This window comes from Perissodus microlepis, chromosome 6, assembly GCF_051167445.1.
Source record: "Perissodus microlepis isolate ML-2025 ecotype Zambia chromosome 6, ASM5116744v1, whole genome shotgun sequence".
NCBI lineage: Eukaryota > Metazoa > Chordata > Actinopteri > Cichliformes > Cichlidae > Perissodus > Perissodus microlepis.
The window spans coordinates 17,381,958-17,397,915 of NC_140466.1; the positions used below are offsets into that span (position 1 = coordinate 17,381,958).

General features: G+C 41.5%; 1 protein-coding gene across 1 annotated transcript; it reads right to left on the reverse strand.

Moving 5' to 3' along the window:
* Positions 1-814: 814 nt before the first annotated feature.
* Positions 815-7,580, reverse strand: LOC146385458 (uncharacterized). The gene is made up of 6 exons (XM_084931160.1): positions 7,441-7,580; positions 3,068-3,213; positions 2,918-2,979; positions 2,639-2,752; positions 1,752-1,850; positions 815-1,072 (listed from the first exon to the last, which is right to left on the reverse strand). Exons 1-6 carry the CDS (start codon positions 7,555-7,557, stop codon positions 903-905), a joined length of 708 nt encoding a protein of 235 aa, XP_084787286.1. The 5' UTR covers positions 7,558-7,580; the 3' UTR covers positions 815-902.
* Positions 7,581-15,958: the final 8,378 nt, after the last annotated feature.

Sequence of the window (15,958 nt, forward strand, 5' to 3'; positions counted from 1 at the left end):
CTGGTTCCACAGAAGAGGGGCCTGAAAACTGAAGGCTCTGCCTCCCATTCTACTTTTAAATACTCTAGGAACAACAAGTAGGCCTGCAGAGCGAGAGCGAAGTGCTCTAATAGGGTGATATGGTACTACAAGGTCATTAAGATAAGATGGGGCCTGATTATTATATCAGGTGATTCTGATGCTGAGTCTAATTTTTAGCAGAGCGAGAACATTCACATTTCAATTTATTATTATTACTGGTATTGTTATTGGTTTTGTATTTGGCTAAGGTCAGTGTTTCCACTGGTTATATGAGGCAATACCTGGACCCTTCAGAGGTTGCACAGCTAGTCCAGCTCCTCTAGGATGGCACATCAATACGAGCCATCGCAAGAAGGTATGCTCTGTCTCCTAGCACAGACTCAGGAGGATGGAGCAGACACTAGGGGACACACAGTTACTCTAGGTGAGCTGGACAGGGCCGTAGAAGGTCCTTAACCGATCAGTAGGATCGATATCTCCTCCCTTATGCAAGGAGGAAGAAAATGAGAGCTGCCAGCAGGCCACTGGTGTGAATGTGTCTGACCAATCAATCAGAAACAGACTTCATGAGGGTGGCCTGAGGGCCCAATCTCCTCTAGCAGGCCGTGCTCGCTGCCTGGCACTATGGAGCCTGATCGGCATTTACTCATGCACTATAATGTCCTTAAAATAGAGAAAGTAGAAATGTTTTGGGGCCATTTATTCAGAAAGCAAATGAATATTTTCATTTTTATGTCAGTTCAGTGAAGCTAAATCTAAATTGCTTTGAAGAGAGATGACAGATGACGGCCACTCATATTTTTTAGCATGTTTAATTTTAGTGGTAATGCTCTTGACAGACATGGCTTCTTCATCAACACTTAGTGACATTTATGACCACGTCAGTCTTCCTTGAATAGAGCCACACTAGTTTGGACCATGTCCAAAATGGTCTTCATTCCACTGTCAGTGAAAAGCTTCTCCGATAGGTTGAGATCATCAGGCATTATGTTGCTCAAGGTCAGATCAATAGTCTTTGTTCCTGGGGTGAGTGCTGGATCTGGGCAAAACCCTGCAAGAAGACATTTGTAAATAAAGTTCATTCATGTAAGAAAGAATAAATTTGATTAATCTATGAACTTATCAAACATGGCGGTTACAAAAATATAAAGAGTACAGTGGCTTGCAAAAGTATTTGGCCCCCTTGAACTTTCCCACATTTTGTCACATTACAGCCACAAACATGAATCAGTTTTACTGGAATTCCACATGAAAGACAAAGTGGTGTACATGTGATGTGTGGAATGAAAATCATACATGATTCCAAACATTTTTTACAAATAAATAACTGAAAAGTGGATTTCAGTCTCTAGATGTGCAAAGCTGGTAGAGACATACCCTAAAAGACTGGCAGCTGTAATTGGAGCAAAAGGTGGTTCCACAAAGTATTGACTCAGGGGGCTGAATAATTACGCACACCCCACTTTGCAGTTATTTATTTGTAAAAAATGTTTGGAATCATGTTTGATTTTCGTTCCACTTCTCACATGTACACCACTTTGTATTAGTATTTCACGTGGAATTCCAATAAAATTGATTCATGTTTGTGGCTGTAATGTGACAAAATGTGGAAAAGTTCAAGGGGGCTGAATACTTTTGCAAGCCACTGTATAAAGATAATATTAGACTGAAGAAGTAATATTCAGTTCAACTGCAGTTTCTAAGCTTTCATATTATATAAAGGTTCATACCCTTTTCTGAATCCAAGATAGCAGGGGATTCTAGGTTCAGACACTCTGCCTGCTGTGTAAACTCTTCCAGCTCAGCAGCAGACACTTTAACTCTCCTACCTGAGAGACAGAAAAAGTGTTAGCACGGGGCCTACACAGTGACACCAAGTAAATAAAAAGATTAAAACACAAAGAAACAACTGCTGTTGCTACTTCAGGACCTGGGCCACTTGCTGTAATTGAAGCAACCATGATATTGAAGGAGAATTTGTGGCCATGAGCACATGAGCAAGGCCACGTCTGAATGGCTTTTAAAATCCGTTCATGCTTGAAAATCCAATCCAGTGCGGCTGAATTGAAGGGATTCTACATAGTAGAGTGGGGAAAAAAAGACTCATTGCCAATCACTGCAAATGCTTGATTTCAGTTCTTGCTAACCAGTTGTTAGATTTAGAGACAATTACAGTTTCACACAGTAAATGAAATATTTCTTTAAGAACTGTGTTTTGCATTTGCTTGAGTTATCTTTGTCAAATATACAAATTTATTTGATGATCTGAAACATGTAAGTGTGACTAGTACACAAAATAGAGAGAAACCAGGAAGAGGGCAAATACATTCACATCACTGCACTTTATTCTTGATGCTTTATTCTTTTTAAATTTGTTTTCTGAAAAAATGCCTTTAATGGGCAACTATTATTTGTAACTGGTATTTCAAAGGGCAGTGTTTGGATTTGATTCATTAATGCAGGGGAAACCACTGTTCAATGATTAATCACTGTTTTAACTTGGAAATTAGTCACCAGCATTTCTTTCAGCTATAATAAATTAAATGCATGAAGCTGGACCATAAAAAATACTTAAGTACTTTGACATTACATTATTTAGGTGTGTCATTGTTCTTACTCAGGAGCTGGAGAGCTTTGACTGTGGTTCTTCCAATGGTGTTATTTGAGTAGATAACAAGGCAGTCAGGGCAGCCAGTATTCAGCAGGACAGCAGAATATTGGTAATTGTGCACTGTGGACAGATGACAGATGATGGCCACGCTTCATATTCTTTTAGCATTGGTAAGGGTGCAGTGTGCAAATACACACCAATCGATATAATGAAAGTGTTGTGGCAATGCTAGGCACAAAGTCTAAATCTGGTCATCCAAATGTTTGTTCCCTCAGTAATACTCACCCATATTGAAAGTGTTGTTAACCAAAGTCATGTTGGTTTTCAATGTGAAGCACATGCCCATCCTTTTAGAAGATAAAATTAAAGAGATTTCTAAATTCGGATTATTTGAAAACAGTATCAGTTCAGGCAAGGCTTTATCATTTTTATTACATTTTTTGAATTTGAAGATTATTGAACGTATTAGCCTCATTGGCAGCAGTGATGTTCATCCAGGCGGTCTCCACAAGCATCTTCGTCAGCATTTTGGATCCAGGTATGCCTGTGCTCTCTGCTATTTGTGTCCATTTTCCCACCAGCTGAAACAGATGGTGTATAATATACAGGGGGTAAAATAAGTATTGAAAACATCACCAAATTTCTCAGTACATATATTTCTAAAGGTGCGATTGATGTAAAATTCTATCCAGATGTTGGTAACATCTGGATAGAATTTCTCAAACCACATACTCCTGCTAGAACACTCAGATCTGCCACTCAACTACTTCTGACCCAACCCAGATCTTGACTGAAGTCCCGGGGTGACCGTGCGTTTGCTCTGGCTGCCCCGGTACTGTGGAATACCTTTCCTCTCGACCTCCGCGCATCTGATTCCATTGCACTGTTCAAATCACGATTAAAAACCCACTTATTCAATCTTGCCTTTCCCTCTAGTTAATATTTCTTTTATGATTTGATATCATGCACTTTTATGCTCATTTAAATTCTTGATTGCTCTGTACCTGTTGCTTTCCTATGTATCAGTGACAGTTATCTGCTTGCATACTTAATACTTGCTTTGGTCCTATTTCTATTATCCTCCTCCTATACTCTATCTTACTTGTTAAGCACCTTGGCATACCCTTGGTTTTTAAGTGTGCTTTATAAATAAAGTTTATTATTATTATTATTATTAACAATCCAGCCAGTCCACACATGCAAATGTAACCCGGTGTTAAAAATGGGATTAAAAGTATAAATAGTCATACTCTCACAATGGGAATAAATATTGATAAAAACAAAGTTAATTATAATAAATACTGATAAAAAGCATGTAAACATAAGTTTAATTAATATGTACATATGTATATGTAATATATAAATGGTGTGGGGGCAGGACTTAGTCCTTTAGAGTGTGTTTGTTAGATCCACTGAGCGACCAATCATTGGCCGGTCTGACCCTCCCCCAGTCTGTGTGTGCTGCTCAGACACCTGTGTGTGCCTTCGTGTGCCAGTCAGATACACCAGAGACACAGACGGTGAAAGATCCGTTTACTCATGCAGCAAAGAAGCTAGCTGGATAGTGAAAGTCCTTTTTCGGCGAGAATAATAAGAGTGATACTGTATTCCAGAGGCCGTGAGCCAGCGTGAGCACTGTGAAGCCCCGTGTAGCATTTGTTGCTTCACATGGTCAGGTTTTTTCCCTTTGCTTATTTGGATTGGATTGGTTTTGAGGACCTGAGAAGAATCGAGGATCCCTTTTCCAGTACTGGATGGCGAGCCCAGCCCAAAGAGCCGGATGAACTGGTAGATTGTAACCCGACTGGTTACAAACACACTGAGTGACTAGTGAACATTGAAAGACTGAAATTGACTTTAAAAAAAAAAAGACACAAAAGACAATATATCCTTGGGTCGACCATTTGTGGGGTTTATTTTATTTTATTTTGTTCTCAAGAAGCGCGCTCTACTTTTGTTAAATGTGCACAACCTGCTGAACTTTAATAATTGCTAATAAATGCAATTGTGTTTTCTACACCTATTGCGTACAAGTCCTCTGTTGTCATACACCCTTGGCTCCTACAAATCTAGAACCTGTCTGATCTGGCCCATATTCCCCTTCTGTCCTCGTACTAAGGTTAAAGGTAACTATACTGCCCGTACTACATGCAAAGAAGGCAAGAAGTAGCACTAACAGGTCTTACATGCCCACTACTAGTATTGCACCACCAGTGTTACACAAAGAAATCAAACCATAGATGTTATGTGTAAGAATGAGAAATGAAAGAAGGAAAAAGTATTGAACACGTTTACTGAAATTGTATTTAATACTTCATGTAAAAGCTTTTGTTGGTAATGACAACTTCAAGACGCCTCCTAGCCGCAGGCATCGATCAGGTGTGATTTTGGTTCATTCTTCTACACAAACAGTCTTCAAATTCTGTGTTTGGATCATCGTCTTGCTGAAAGGTCCGTCAGCGTTTCATCTTCAACATCCTGGTAGATGGCAGCAGAACATTTTTCCATTCATCTTCCTCCATTTATATGAAACATTCCAGTGCCACATGATGAAAAACAGCCCCATACAACTCCAAACTTCACTTTTGGTATAATGTTTTTGGGGTGAGGCCTTTTGACCTCCAGACATGGCGTGTATTAAGGTATCAGTTCAGTTTTGGTCTCAACTGACCAGAGTATATTTTTCCCAGTATTTCACAGGCTTGTCTAAATGTTGTTCAGCAAACCTTAAACGTGCTTTAGTATGTTTTTTTCTTCAGCAATGGAGTCTTGCATGGTGAGCGTGCATACAGGCCATGGCAGTTGAGAGGATTTCAAGTCTTTTTGTAGCTCTTCGCAAGTGCTCCTTGGCTCTTGGACAACTCTTCAGATAATTCTTTTCACTCCCCTGTCTGAAAACTGGCGGGGAGCAGCTGGTTCTGGACGCTTTATGGTGAAATTATGTTCTGTCCTGCCCCAACAGTGCTCACTGGAACCTTCAGTAATTTAGAAATTCTTCTGTAACCAATGCCATCAATTTGTTTTGCAACAATAAGATTATGAAGGTTATGATATGTTTCTTGTGTGACACCTTCTTCTTCTTCTTCTTCTTGTAAGTATTATTGGCAGTTGGCAAACAACTGCATGGTGCATTTCCGCCACCACTGGTATGGAGTGTGGACAGGATTAAAAAAAATAAATTAAATTAAATTAAAAAATTATTTTTTTTTTTAAAAACAACCTACTTCATATCCTTCCAAACAATCTTCCTTCTCTCAAAAACTGAAACAAAGCCTGATAACTTTTATTCCCCGACTCCTTTTGTAATAACTTAATAAGATCCAATTTCATGTTACTGAGACTTCGAACCAGTTGTGTCCTCTCTACCTTGTACTTCCGACACTGCAAAATAACATGCTCCAAAGTTTCCTCCTCTCCACAACAATCACATTTCCCTGAATTATGTTTCCCTATCAAGAATAGTATAGAATTCAATCCTGTATGTCCAAATCTCAGTCTTGACACCACCACCTCCTCTCGCCTACTCCTTCCTGTGGCTCTCCTTACTCCCACCCCCCTTTGAATTTTATATAACCACCTTCCCCACCTTTCTTCTTCCCACTGTTTCTGCCATCTACCCCTCATTTCTAGCTTAATAATACTCTTAACTTCCACCTGACCAAAACTCACTGCCAGATCAACTATCCTATGATTAGTGGCTTCTTTTGCTAACCTATCCTCTGCTTCATTCCCCCTTACCCCATAGTGAGCTGGGACCCATACAAACACTACTGACAGACCCATCATATGTATTCTGAAAAGAGTTTGCTGAATCTCTATTAAAATATCTGATCTACCTTCCGAATGACCTTTCTGTAGACTGACCAAGGCTGCTCTTGAATCTGAACAAATAATTGCTTTCAACGGCCTCAACTCTTCCACCCATTGAACCGCTAATAGACTTGCTATCATTTCTCCTGTAAACACAGACAATCCATCATTAATCCTCTTCCTAATTTCTACCATAAAGTCCGGAATTACTACTGCTACCCCCACATGACTTAGCTGGATTCTTTGAAGCATCTGTATATACTTGCACATACCCACAATACTGTTCAGTGTAACCCTGAACTGAATTTGAGTGTAGACCGCCTGCCCTATCCTGACTCTTCTGGTGCAATAAAGCAAAATCTACAGTTGCTTCAGGAAGTATCCGTGGAGTGATTGCAGGCCACGGCACTCGCTGGCATATGTCTAACTGATCTAATTTAAGTTCTCTAGCTCTTCCCCCACCACCCATCCAAAGCTCTTTAACTTCCTCCTGCCTTTCTCCCAGCAAGGTTTAAGTACTTCTAGTGTAGGGTGATCCTTCCCCTGACCCTGTAAGTTTGCCCAATAAGTCAATCTAAGCTGTTCCCTCCTCAGCCCTAGTGTCATTTTCTCCATCTCCACCTGCAAAGTTACAGTAGGAGTTTGTGTGACACCTTGGTAATGAGACATCTTTTTATAGGCCATCAGTTAGAATAGAACCAACTGACATTAATTTGCACTAGGGGGCAGGATTGCTTTGTAATTGCTGATAGATTTCAGCTGGTGTCATGACGTTCCATGCCTTTTTGCAACTTCCTTTCTTCATGTGTTCAATAGTTTTCCTTGTGTCATCTTATTATTACACATAGCTTAATTTATGGACATTGATGATTTTACTTCTTTGTATGTGTGGACTGGATGGGTGGTTACCCACATCTGGTGTAAATTTCATGTAAATTTGGTGACATTTTACTCAGCGGAAAGTGATAAGTGAAAGGTGAGATAAGAGAGAGTCTGACCTGATTTCTGTGGATTTCACGAGGCTGGATTAGATTCTCACAGCTTGTCACAGGAGCTGAGTGTCCAAGAGACAGAAGACCGAGCACAGCTACAGCAACGTGAACAAACTCCATCATGGCTCATCTGCTGATAGTGTGGGTTCAGACTTTGAAGTGCGTTCTGGACATACAAGACTCAGCCCAGTTTAGGTGACGTATTGCTCAATTGTTTACTTATGTGTTGTAATCGTACTTAAAAGAACATAACAGAAATATTTACTCTGTGGCAGTACAGTCAGAGGGGTTATTTAAATGTGTTGCGGCAATGCCACCTAAGGGAATTTCACCCCTAGGAAATAAAAAGATTGAAAATGTGACAAATTAAATCAAAAGCTACCTGGATTTGAAAATACATCCTGGCAAGAGAGATGGATTCAATGATAAAAAGAACACTTTATTGAAAGTAATACAATAAAAAGTTAAATGGAATGGAAAGACTGTCTTTCAGCCTAATTGTGTCCTCAAATCAGTGCCAAGAAATGTCTTGATGAATGCTCAATCATCCAGGTAAGTAAATCCCAAAACGTTGATTCTGTTCATCTGGACATGTTTTTATAAATAAAGGAACTGACCTCACAGCCCATTGCTCATTCAGTGGGCTAGTTTCATGCAAATGTGTTTATAAGCAGGGGTGCACATAAGTGGTCCGCAGGTGCGCATTCGCTGTCAAAATAAAAGACGCACACCAGATAAGAAGTTGCAACGTGCGTTTGCGTACATAAGATGTTCTGGAGGAGGACAGTCATTTGTTCAGAACTCTTAAAGATGTCGAAGAAGCAAGCTCCGTAAGCAATTACTTTGGTGTTACTCCACCAAAGTAATTGCGGTTCGGACTCCTTCTGACATTTCTTTGGAGGTGGAGGAACACCAAGGAATAAGTCTGAATTAGTGGGCCTGCTGAAGCGCAGACCCAACATTATTTGGTCATTCGAGCCGGAGTCCAACAAATGGCTTTCCACCGAGGAGGGGGAGACGACACACCGAAGTTTGCTAGAAGCCAGGACGCCTGAGGAAAGCCCTGAATGAGCACGAGTGAGTACGGACCAGATGTGGTCTGTGGCGCTGATTGTTGTCTTGTAATGGGGAATAAACTGTGTAAGACTGCCTTGAAAGGCGATTAAATATATTGCAAAGTATTCACCGGGCAGCACGTAGTATGCAGATCATTGAAGGAAGAAAAGAAGTGAAATGTGCACAAAGCAGATGAAAAAGTGAGTGTGAATGTGCCTGACGTCACTGTGTGTGCGCGCTCCAGAGGAGTGTGAAAGTGTGTGAAGCAGTCTCCAGCTGGGAAGAGGGTGACTCTGCAGGTCACCAGCTACCCTAGTGGATGCAAAAAAAATAAAATTTGTGTTGTTGATGAAAATAAGCAACAATAATATGAAAAGTGTTTGGTGTCTCTCAGCCTAGAAACAACTACCATCTCACTTTCAGTTCACTTTCAAACCAGAGAGAGGAGATGTGTGTTGTTTAAGCAGTGATGAGAATGTCCCTCAGACAAGTGAAGAGCAGACCTGGATCAATTTTCCACATGCAGCAGTTGGAAGAAAATTATAGGTTAAAAATCATTAGAAACACTCAGGCCGAGTTTTGGCCAAATTGTGTTAACAGCTTAACTCCCATGTGTTTCTCACCTGAGAAAGCAAGCTCCCTGAAGACAAGAAATGCAGTTGCAAAGAGCAACAACATGGCAGTCCAAGACACAACAGCAGAGTCCTGAGCAGAGAGACCCAGCAAGCAGCAGTATGTGCAAACGGCATCAGAGAGAGAAAAACCATCACTTGGACTGGATGGAGTGCGTTTCCAGCAAGCTGCAACTTCACTGTGTGTGAAGAGGACCTGTGAAAAGACTGTCTGAGTTGACATTTGCCACGTTTGGAGTTAAATGGCAATGAAAGAGACAGTGGGAGAATACACAGGACGAAGCTGAAAAGAAGAACTACCATTGGACTGTTGAAGTGGGAGAGGAGAGCAGGTGAGGACATAGAGGAATGCTGTTGTTTAGAGTGGGAAATCAAATTTGGGTTAGCAAACCTGGGAAAAGGGAAACTGACTGCTGTAAGTGGGTAAACTGAGAAGGAGTCTGGACCACAAAATGAGAGAGGTACATAAAATCACACAAACAGAAAATGCATTAACCCTACTAACACATATATACACATAGAATGAAACTCATGAAGACCAGACAGCATCTTAAGCATGTGTTTCTGGTTATCATCTTGTCCAGTTCACTTAGTAAGATGAAAAGTGATACATAGACTAGTGGACTAGTATTGTTTTGGGGAAAGATGATTGCATTATAGCTGGGGGGAAAACAGAATGCTGATGAGAGATGAGATGAGATAGCCTTTATTTGTCAGTTGCAGGTCTTTTGCCCACAACCGAGATGACAGACCTTGCCGACTGTACATACAATACACAAACATCACATTGGGGAGACAGGTCAGGCTAGGTAGCGAGGAAAAAAACATTGAAATGTGTAACACAAAAGGATAATACAGGAATGCATGGATATCAACACACCATAGCACAATAAACACAGACAAGCAACATGGGAAAGTGTTCCAGTGTGTACATCTGATCTGGGACCGCTGCAATCTTCGACTGTGCCTCCAACTGACCCGATGTCCACATCAGAGGGGAGGTAAGCGTTGGAGGTGGCGTTGGATCCGGGGTAGGGAGGGTGATGCGTCGGTGAGTGCTTATCAGTATCAGTATATGTATGTGTATGCGTGTCCATAGTTCAGCTGAGACAGTGTCCTTTGCCCTGCCAGGCTAAGTAAACAGTCTTCCAGCCAACCCAGGTGGCCTTGCATGGAATGGGAAGGAACAGACTAAACACAGTCATTATCAGGGTGTTGTTGTTCAGCTCCGGCCTTGCAGCTGGCGCCAAAGGGGTATCCGCATAAGTGATGGTATTTTTTACTTTAGTGCGAACAGCTCATATGAATTTCAAAGCAGTTCTACAGTCCAACACTGGTCTCTCAATCTCCCGTTGGAGAGCCGCGAGCTTCGCCATACTTGCGTTCTGTGATGTTGTCATTTCTTGTGCTCAAGGAGCCAATTTCTGAGAACTCACGGCAGTGTGCCTCCCCGAGATGTCATCCAATTTTGCGCCCAGAGATGTTATTCTGGGCTAGCCCTTCCGAGATGTATCCAGTCTGCAGTCAGAGATCTTATTCTGAGTATTCACAGCAGCCGTAGCCTCTCCAAGATCTTATCCGTGCTGACTCAATGAGCCCATTTTGAGAAACTCACGCCTCTCCCATCGTTTCAATCCCAGCGGGCAGCCTTGTGGGGGTTTGAACAGCCGGTTCCGCTTTCTTAATTCTTCGATAAGTCAGGGCCAAGCCAGCTCCGATCCGCCAGAACCCTGTTACCATGGTTCCGAATAGGTAGATATCTTCAGCACTCAGGCTCACCCAAGCCCAAACTTCTCGTTGAGAAAGGGGTGTCAATTGCATTTAAGGACCAGTTGATCCAATCCATAATTCCTCTTTTAGGTTTTAGAGAACAGACTGTGAGAGAGTGTTCCAGGGAAAATACAAAAAAAACCACGAGACTAGACAAGGACATAAGCAGGGAAGATAAGGGAGAGGAGAAAAAGTGCGTCCGCCTCCTCCGAGAGCCAAAGAAGGAGAGGGGTGATGAGGGGTCTTGAATGAGTGAGACTGATAGCTTGTTGACCAGTGTTGGGGAGTAACGGAATACATGTACCGCCATTGCGTATTTAAAATACAAAATATGAGTCACTGTATTCCATTACAGTTACCGTTTAAAAAGGTGGGCCTCGAGCAGCAGAGTTCTGAATGAGCTGTAGTTGTCTGATTGATTTTTTAGGTAGACCTGTAAAGATGCTGTTACAGTAATCAAGCCTACTAAAGATGAATGCATGGACTAGTTTTTCCAGGTCCTGTTGAGACATCAGATCTTTTATCCTTGAAATATTCTTGAGGTGATAGTAAGCTGACTTTGTTATTGTCTTAATGTGTTTTTCTAAGTTTAGGTCTGCGTCCATCACTACACCCAAATTTCTCGCCTGGTTGGTGGTTTTTAGGTGTTTAGATTGAAGTTCTCTGGTGACCTGTAATCGTTTTTCTTTGGCTTCAAATAACTTCAGTTTTGTTTTTGTTTAGCTGGAGAAAATTGTGGGACAACCAGTCATTAATTTTCTCAATGCATTTACCAAGAGCCTGTACAGGGCCTCGGTCTCCTGGTGACATTGTGATATATACTTGTGTGTCATCTGCATAGCTATGATAGTTTATTTTGTTGTTCTTTATAATCTGTGCCAGTGGGAGCATGTAAATGTTAAACAGAAGAGGTCCCAAGATGGAACCTTGGGGAACTCCACATGTGATACTTGTCTGCTCAGATGTGAAGTTACCTATTGATACAAAGTATTTCCTGTTTTCTAAGTATGTTTTGAACCAGTTTAGTACAGTTCCTGAGAGACCTGCCCAGTTTTCTAGAAGTTTGAGTAATATGTTTTGGTCAACTGTATCAAATGCTGCACTGAGATCCAGTAAAACTAAGACTGACATTTTTCCACTGTCTGTGTTCAGACATATGTCATTAAACACTTTGGTCAGAGCAGTTTCAGTGCTGTGGTTCTGTCTAAAACCTGACTGGAAGGCATAATAACAGTTGTTCTGTGTTAAGAAGTAATTGAGCTGTTGAGAAACTGCTTTTTCAATGATCTTACTTAAAAATGGGAGATTTGAGATCGCCCTGTAGTTGTTCATTTGTGTCTTGTCAAGATTGTCCTTTTTCAGTATAGGTTTAATTACAGCAGTTTTTAGTGGTTCTGGAAACACACCTGACATTAAAGAATAGGTGACGATCTGTAACAGGTCTGACTCAAAAGTTTTTGAGACCTTTTTGAAAAAACTTGTTGGCAGGACATCTAAACAGCAAGAGGAGGAGTTCAGTTGACCTAAGATGTCCTCCAGGTCCTTGCTGTTAATAGGGTGAAACTGTTTCATGGTGTTTAAACAGTTTTTCAGTGGACACGGTACATATCCTGAATCTGCTGTTGATGTACCAATTGCTTGTCTAATCTTTTGGATTTTGTCTGTGAAGAATTTGGTAAAGTCATTGCAGGCCATGGTCGAATGAAGTTCAGCTGCGACTGGCACAGGAGGGTTTGTTAGCCTGTCAACTGTAGCAAATAAGACCCGAGCATTATGACTGTTTTTGGTGATGATGTCAGAGAAGTAGGACCTCCTCAGTTGTAAATTATAATTGTGAAGTTTCTCTTTATTGACGTCATAATGAACCTGGAGGTTTGTTTTTCTCCATCTGCGCTCAGCTTTCCAACACTCTCTTTTTTCTTTTTTCATCAGTGTGGAGTTTCTCCATGGAGACTTCTTCCTTCCAGAGAACCTTAATGGGAGCAATAGTGTTCATAACATTTAACATTTTAGCATTGAAGCTATTGACGAGCTCATTGACTGAACATCTGGACAGGCCAGGTGTTAATGGGAAGACCTGGTTAAAGATCTCACCACTGTTTTCAGTCATTACGTGGCCCGCGACTCGACTGGTAAACGTTGACAAAAGTTGACTGACTTGACATCAACATGTAAGGTTGCACCTCCACCTTAGTTTGGACAAAGGGGTGGATGGATGTATGGATGTATGTCTTTTGTTGCAGGAACAGGAGGATGACAGAGGCCAGAGGGAGAGACTTTACACATGAGTGTGTGGGCCCTGCAAATTTAACCTTTTAGCTGTAATTTTTCTGGGTTGCTGGGTTTATGCGTGCAGGAAACTGTGTTTACAGGCTATATGTTGATTAGGCTATTACGCTGTGTTATTGGGAAAATGGTGAATATTACAGTGGGAAAATGAGCATACAGTGTGAGACACATATTGTGTTAAAACCAGTATTGCTTCTTTTACAGCAGAGTGTTAACTTTATGACCTTTTACAGCACCTCTGGAGTCTGTTGACCTAGGCCTGACCTCCAAGATGCTACTGCTAACATTTGTTTTCTTTCTAAGAGTGCTTGTAAAGGATTCAGCACAGACAGACAAGTGACAGAAGAAAAGCAAGAGATGCAGTGATTACAGAATGGTTTAAAGTTGGGCTCATTATTTGACCACTATTGAGCTCATAGACATAAATTAAGTGGAGTGACAAACTTAAGGAAAGTCACTGATTACAATGTGGAATGAACACGTGGGATGATCCATGATTTGAGGCGAATTACGGTGATAGTAGTGGTTTAATGATTTGGAGAAAACTGCATTGACACTTGTCTCTATGGTGCTGAATACTTTATTACTCTTATGATACAGTTGTTTGCAAATGTGAAGTTTGTTTCAACTTACAGGATTTGTCTTCTAGGATACAGGCTCCAGGTGGAGCTGGGAGTTAAACAAGCTTAACATTTAACCGCTGGCTAATGTTTTTTCTTTAACGCAGGGTTACAGGTTTGGAGTAGAGCTACTCTAAGGGACAAGCCCTGGGGAATTTTTAAAAGAGAATGTGCAACTTTCTCGTGCATGTCTCATTGAGTTGAGTTGACATATGGAAAGGACCATGTGGCAAAAGAGGGTTTTCTGGAGAGCTGTCATGTTTGAAATTGCAAGTGTCGTGAGGTGAAGTGACTGAGGAGATCGTCCACAAGATGGAAGCTGAGGCCAGGAGAGAGGTTTCAAGAGGACCAGTGAGGAGCAGAGATCACCTCCAGCACAGCTGACAACCCACAGAGGGCTGTGCCACTTGATCAAGACTGGATTGTGGACAACAGTGAAATCCAAAAGAAAGACATTGGACGTTGACGTTGAGGAAGACAAGTAGGGTGTAAGACTTGCTCTGCCCTAAATCTTCAGCAGCGTTGGAACAGGAAACTGAAAGATGAAGGGTGCATGCTAAGCTCCAATCGACAGCGCACAGAGGGATTTCAGCGATGGAATTGTGGTTCTGTGAACAGCACAGACACCAGGAGACTGGGAATGACTGACAGGAGTTTCCGAAGGATGAATGACCACTTAATGTTGCGTCACTGTGACATGCGTACTTTGGCACTCTGAAGAGGGTCTTTCCTGTGTTTCATTCGCATCATGAATACTTCTTCAAGCTGGCTGAAATTTTGAGCCATGGGCCAGCCATGACTCAACAGGAGGGAGAAGAGCATAACAGCCGTAAAACAAAATAACTGGATCCAATTTCCTTCTCAAAAAAGATTTTCTGCAGAGATGAAAGGAGGAGTTGTAAATGCAGATGATCTGCCAGGTGGCTTTGTTCCCCAAACAGGAAGAATGCTTGAAGTGAGAAGATTTGGGGGTTGATGGAGGCCATAAAAAAGGGGGCTGCTGATCAGGCCCAAAGCTTTGAAGATAGCCGGAAGCCGTATGGACAAACAACAAAACCAACTGGTGTGTTTGAATGCTCATTTCTACATACATTTAGACAAGGAAACATCTGGAAGAGACACTTATGGAGCACTGCTGGTCATGATATCGGTTTGGTTATCTGGTGAGAGGGAAACATGAAGATGAAACCAGGAGGTGTCCTTACTGAATCATCAGAGCTGAACAGGTGATGGAGAAACAAGTTTACCTTTTAGGTGACATGAATGAGTTAAAGGGAAGTTATGAACTGTTTATGAGAGACAAATAACACCAGGATGCTTTTCTAAGTAGCAGACAGCTGGTAACTGTGCAGGGGCGGGTCTAGCAAAGTGTTGCCAGGGGGCCGGTAGGGTATTAACAGGGAAAGGGGGGCACAAAGAAGTACTTTTCTTTCTTATTCTCATTTAAAATGTCTGGCTTTTAAAAAATAATTATCTGGATCTTAAAACAAATGATTGATTGATTGATTGATTGATTGATAAATATATACCATCAAAACTGTGTACATCACTGTCACAACAGCATTTGTTTTCATTCAAAGGCTTTATGATTTTTCCTATAATGGCGGGCCAGTCTATAGTCAAAATTCCCGGGCCGATTTTTTGTCCCAGTCCAGCCCTGTCGTTACTTACCCTGAACAGCGCTTCGTGGAGTGGAGCTAGCTGTGATAGCGTTAGCATTTGCTAACGTCAACACTGTGCGGTTGTGATGAGAACTTGGACCAGGGTTAGCAAGTTCTCTGAGTAACTCAGAAATGGACTTGTCTCCTGCAGCCATGTCCTTCACAAGAATTGATACACCTGTAACGTTATTCGCGCCCAGTGTTTTGCATTTGTCGGTGCCTTAACTTTATTTTGAGCTGCATACTGCCGTAAGGAGACGCATTGCACCATTAAACCTAAATCGACACTTCATGTGCTATTACTTATGTCTGAGTAAAGGAGCAACCAATCACACAACTGGCTCCGCCCTATCTCTCTTGATTGACAGACAAAGTCATTCTGCTGAAAAGTCGCATTATGAAACAAATAGACCATTGGGAAAAACTGGATTTTGAAATAAAGACTGACTTTGAAAAAAGGACATTTTGGAATAAAAACGGCTGGAAATAAATAAAA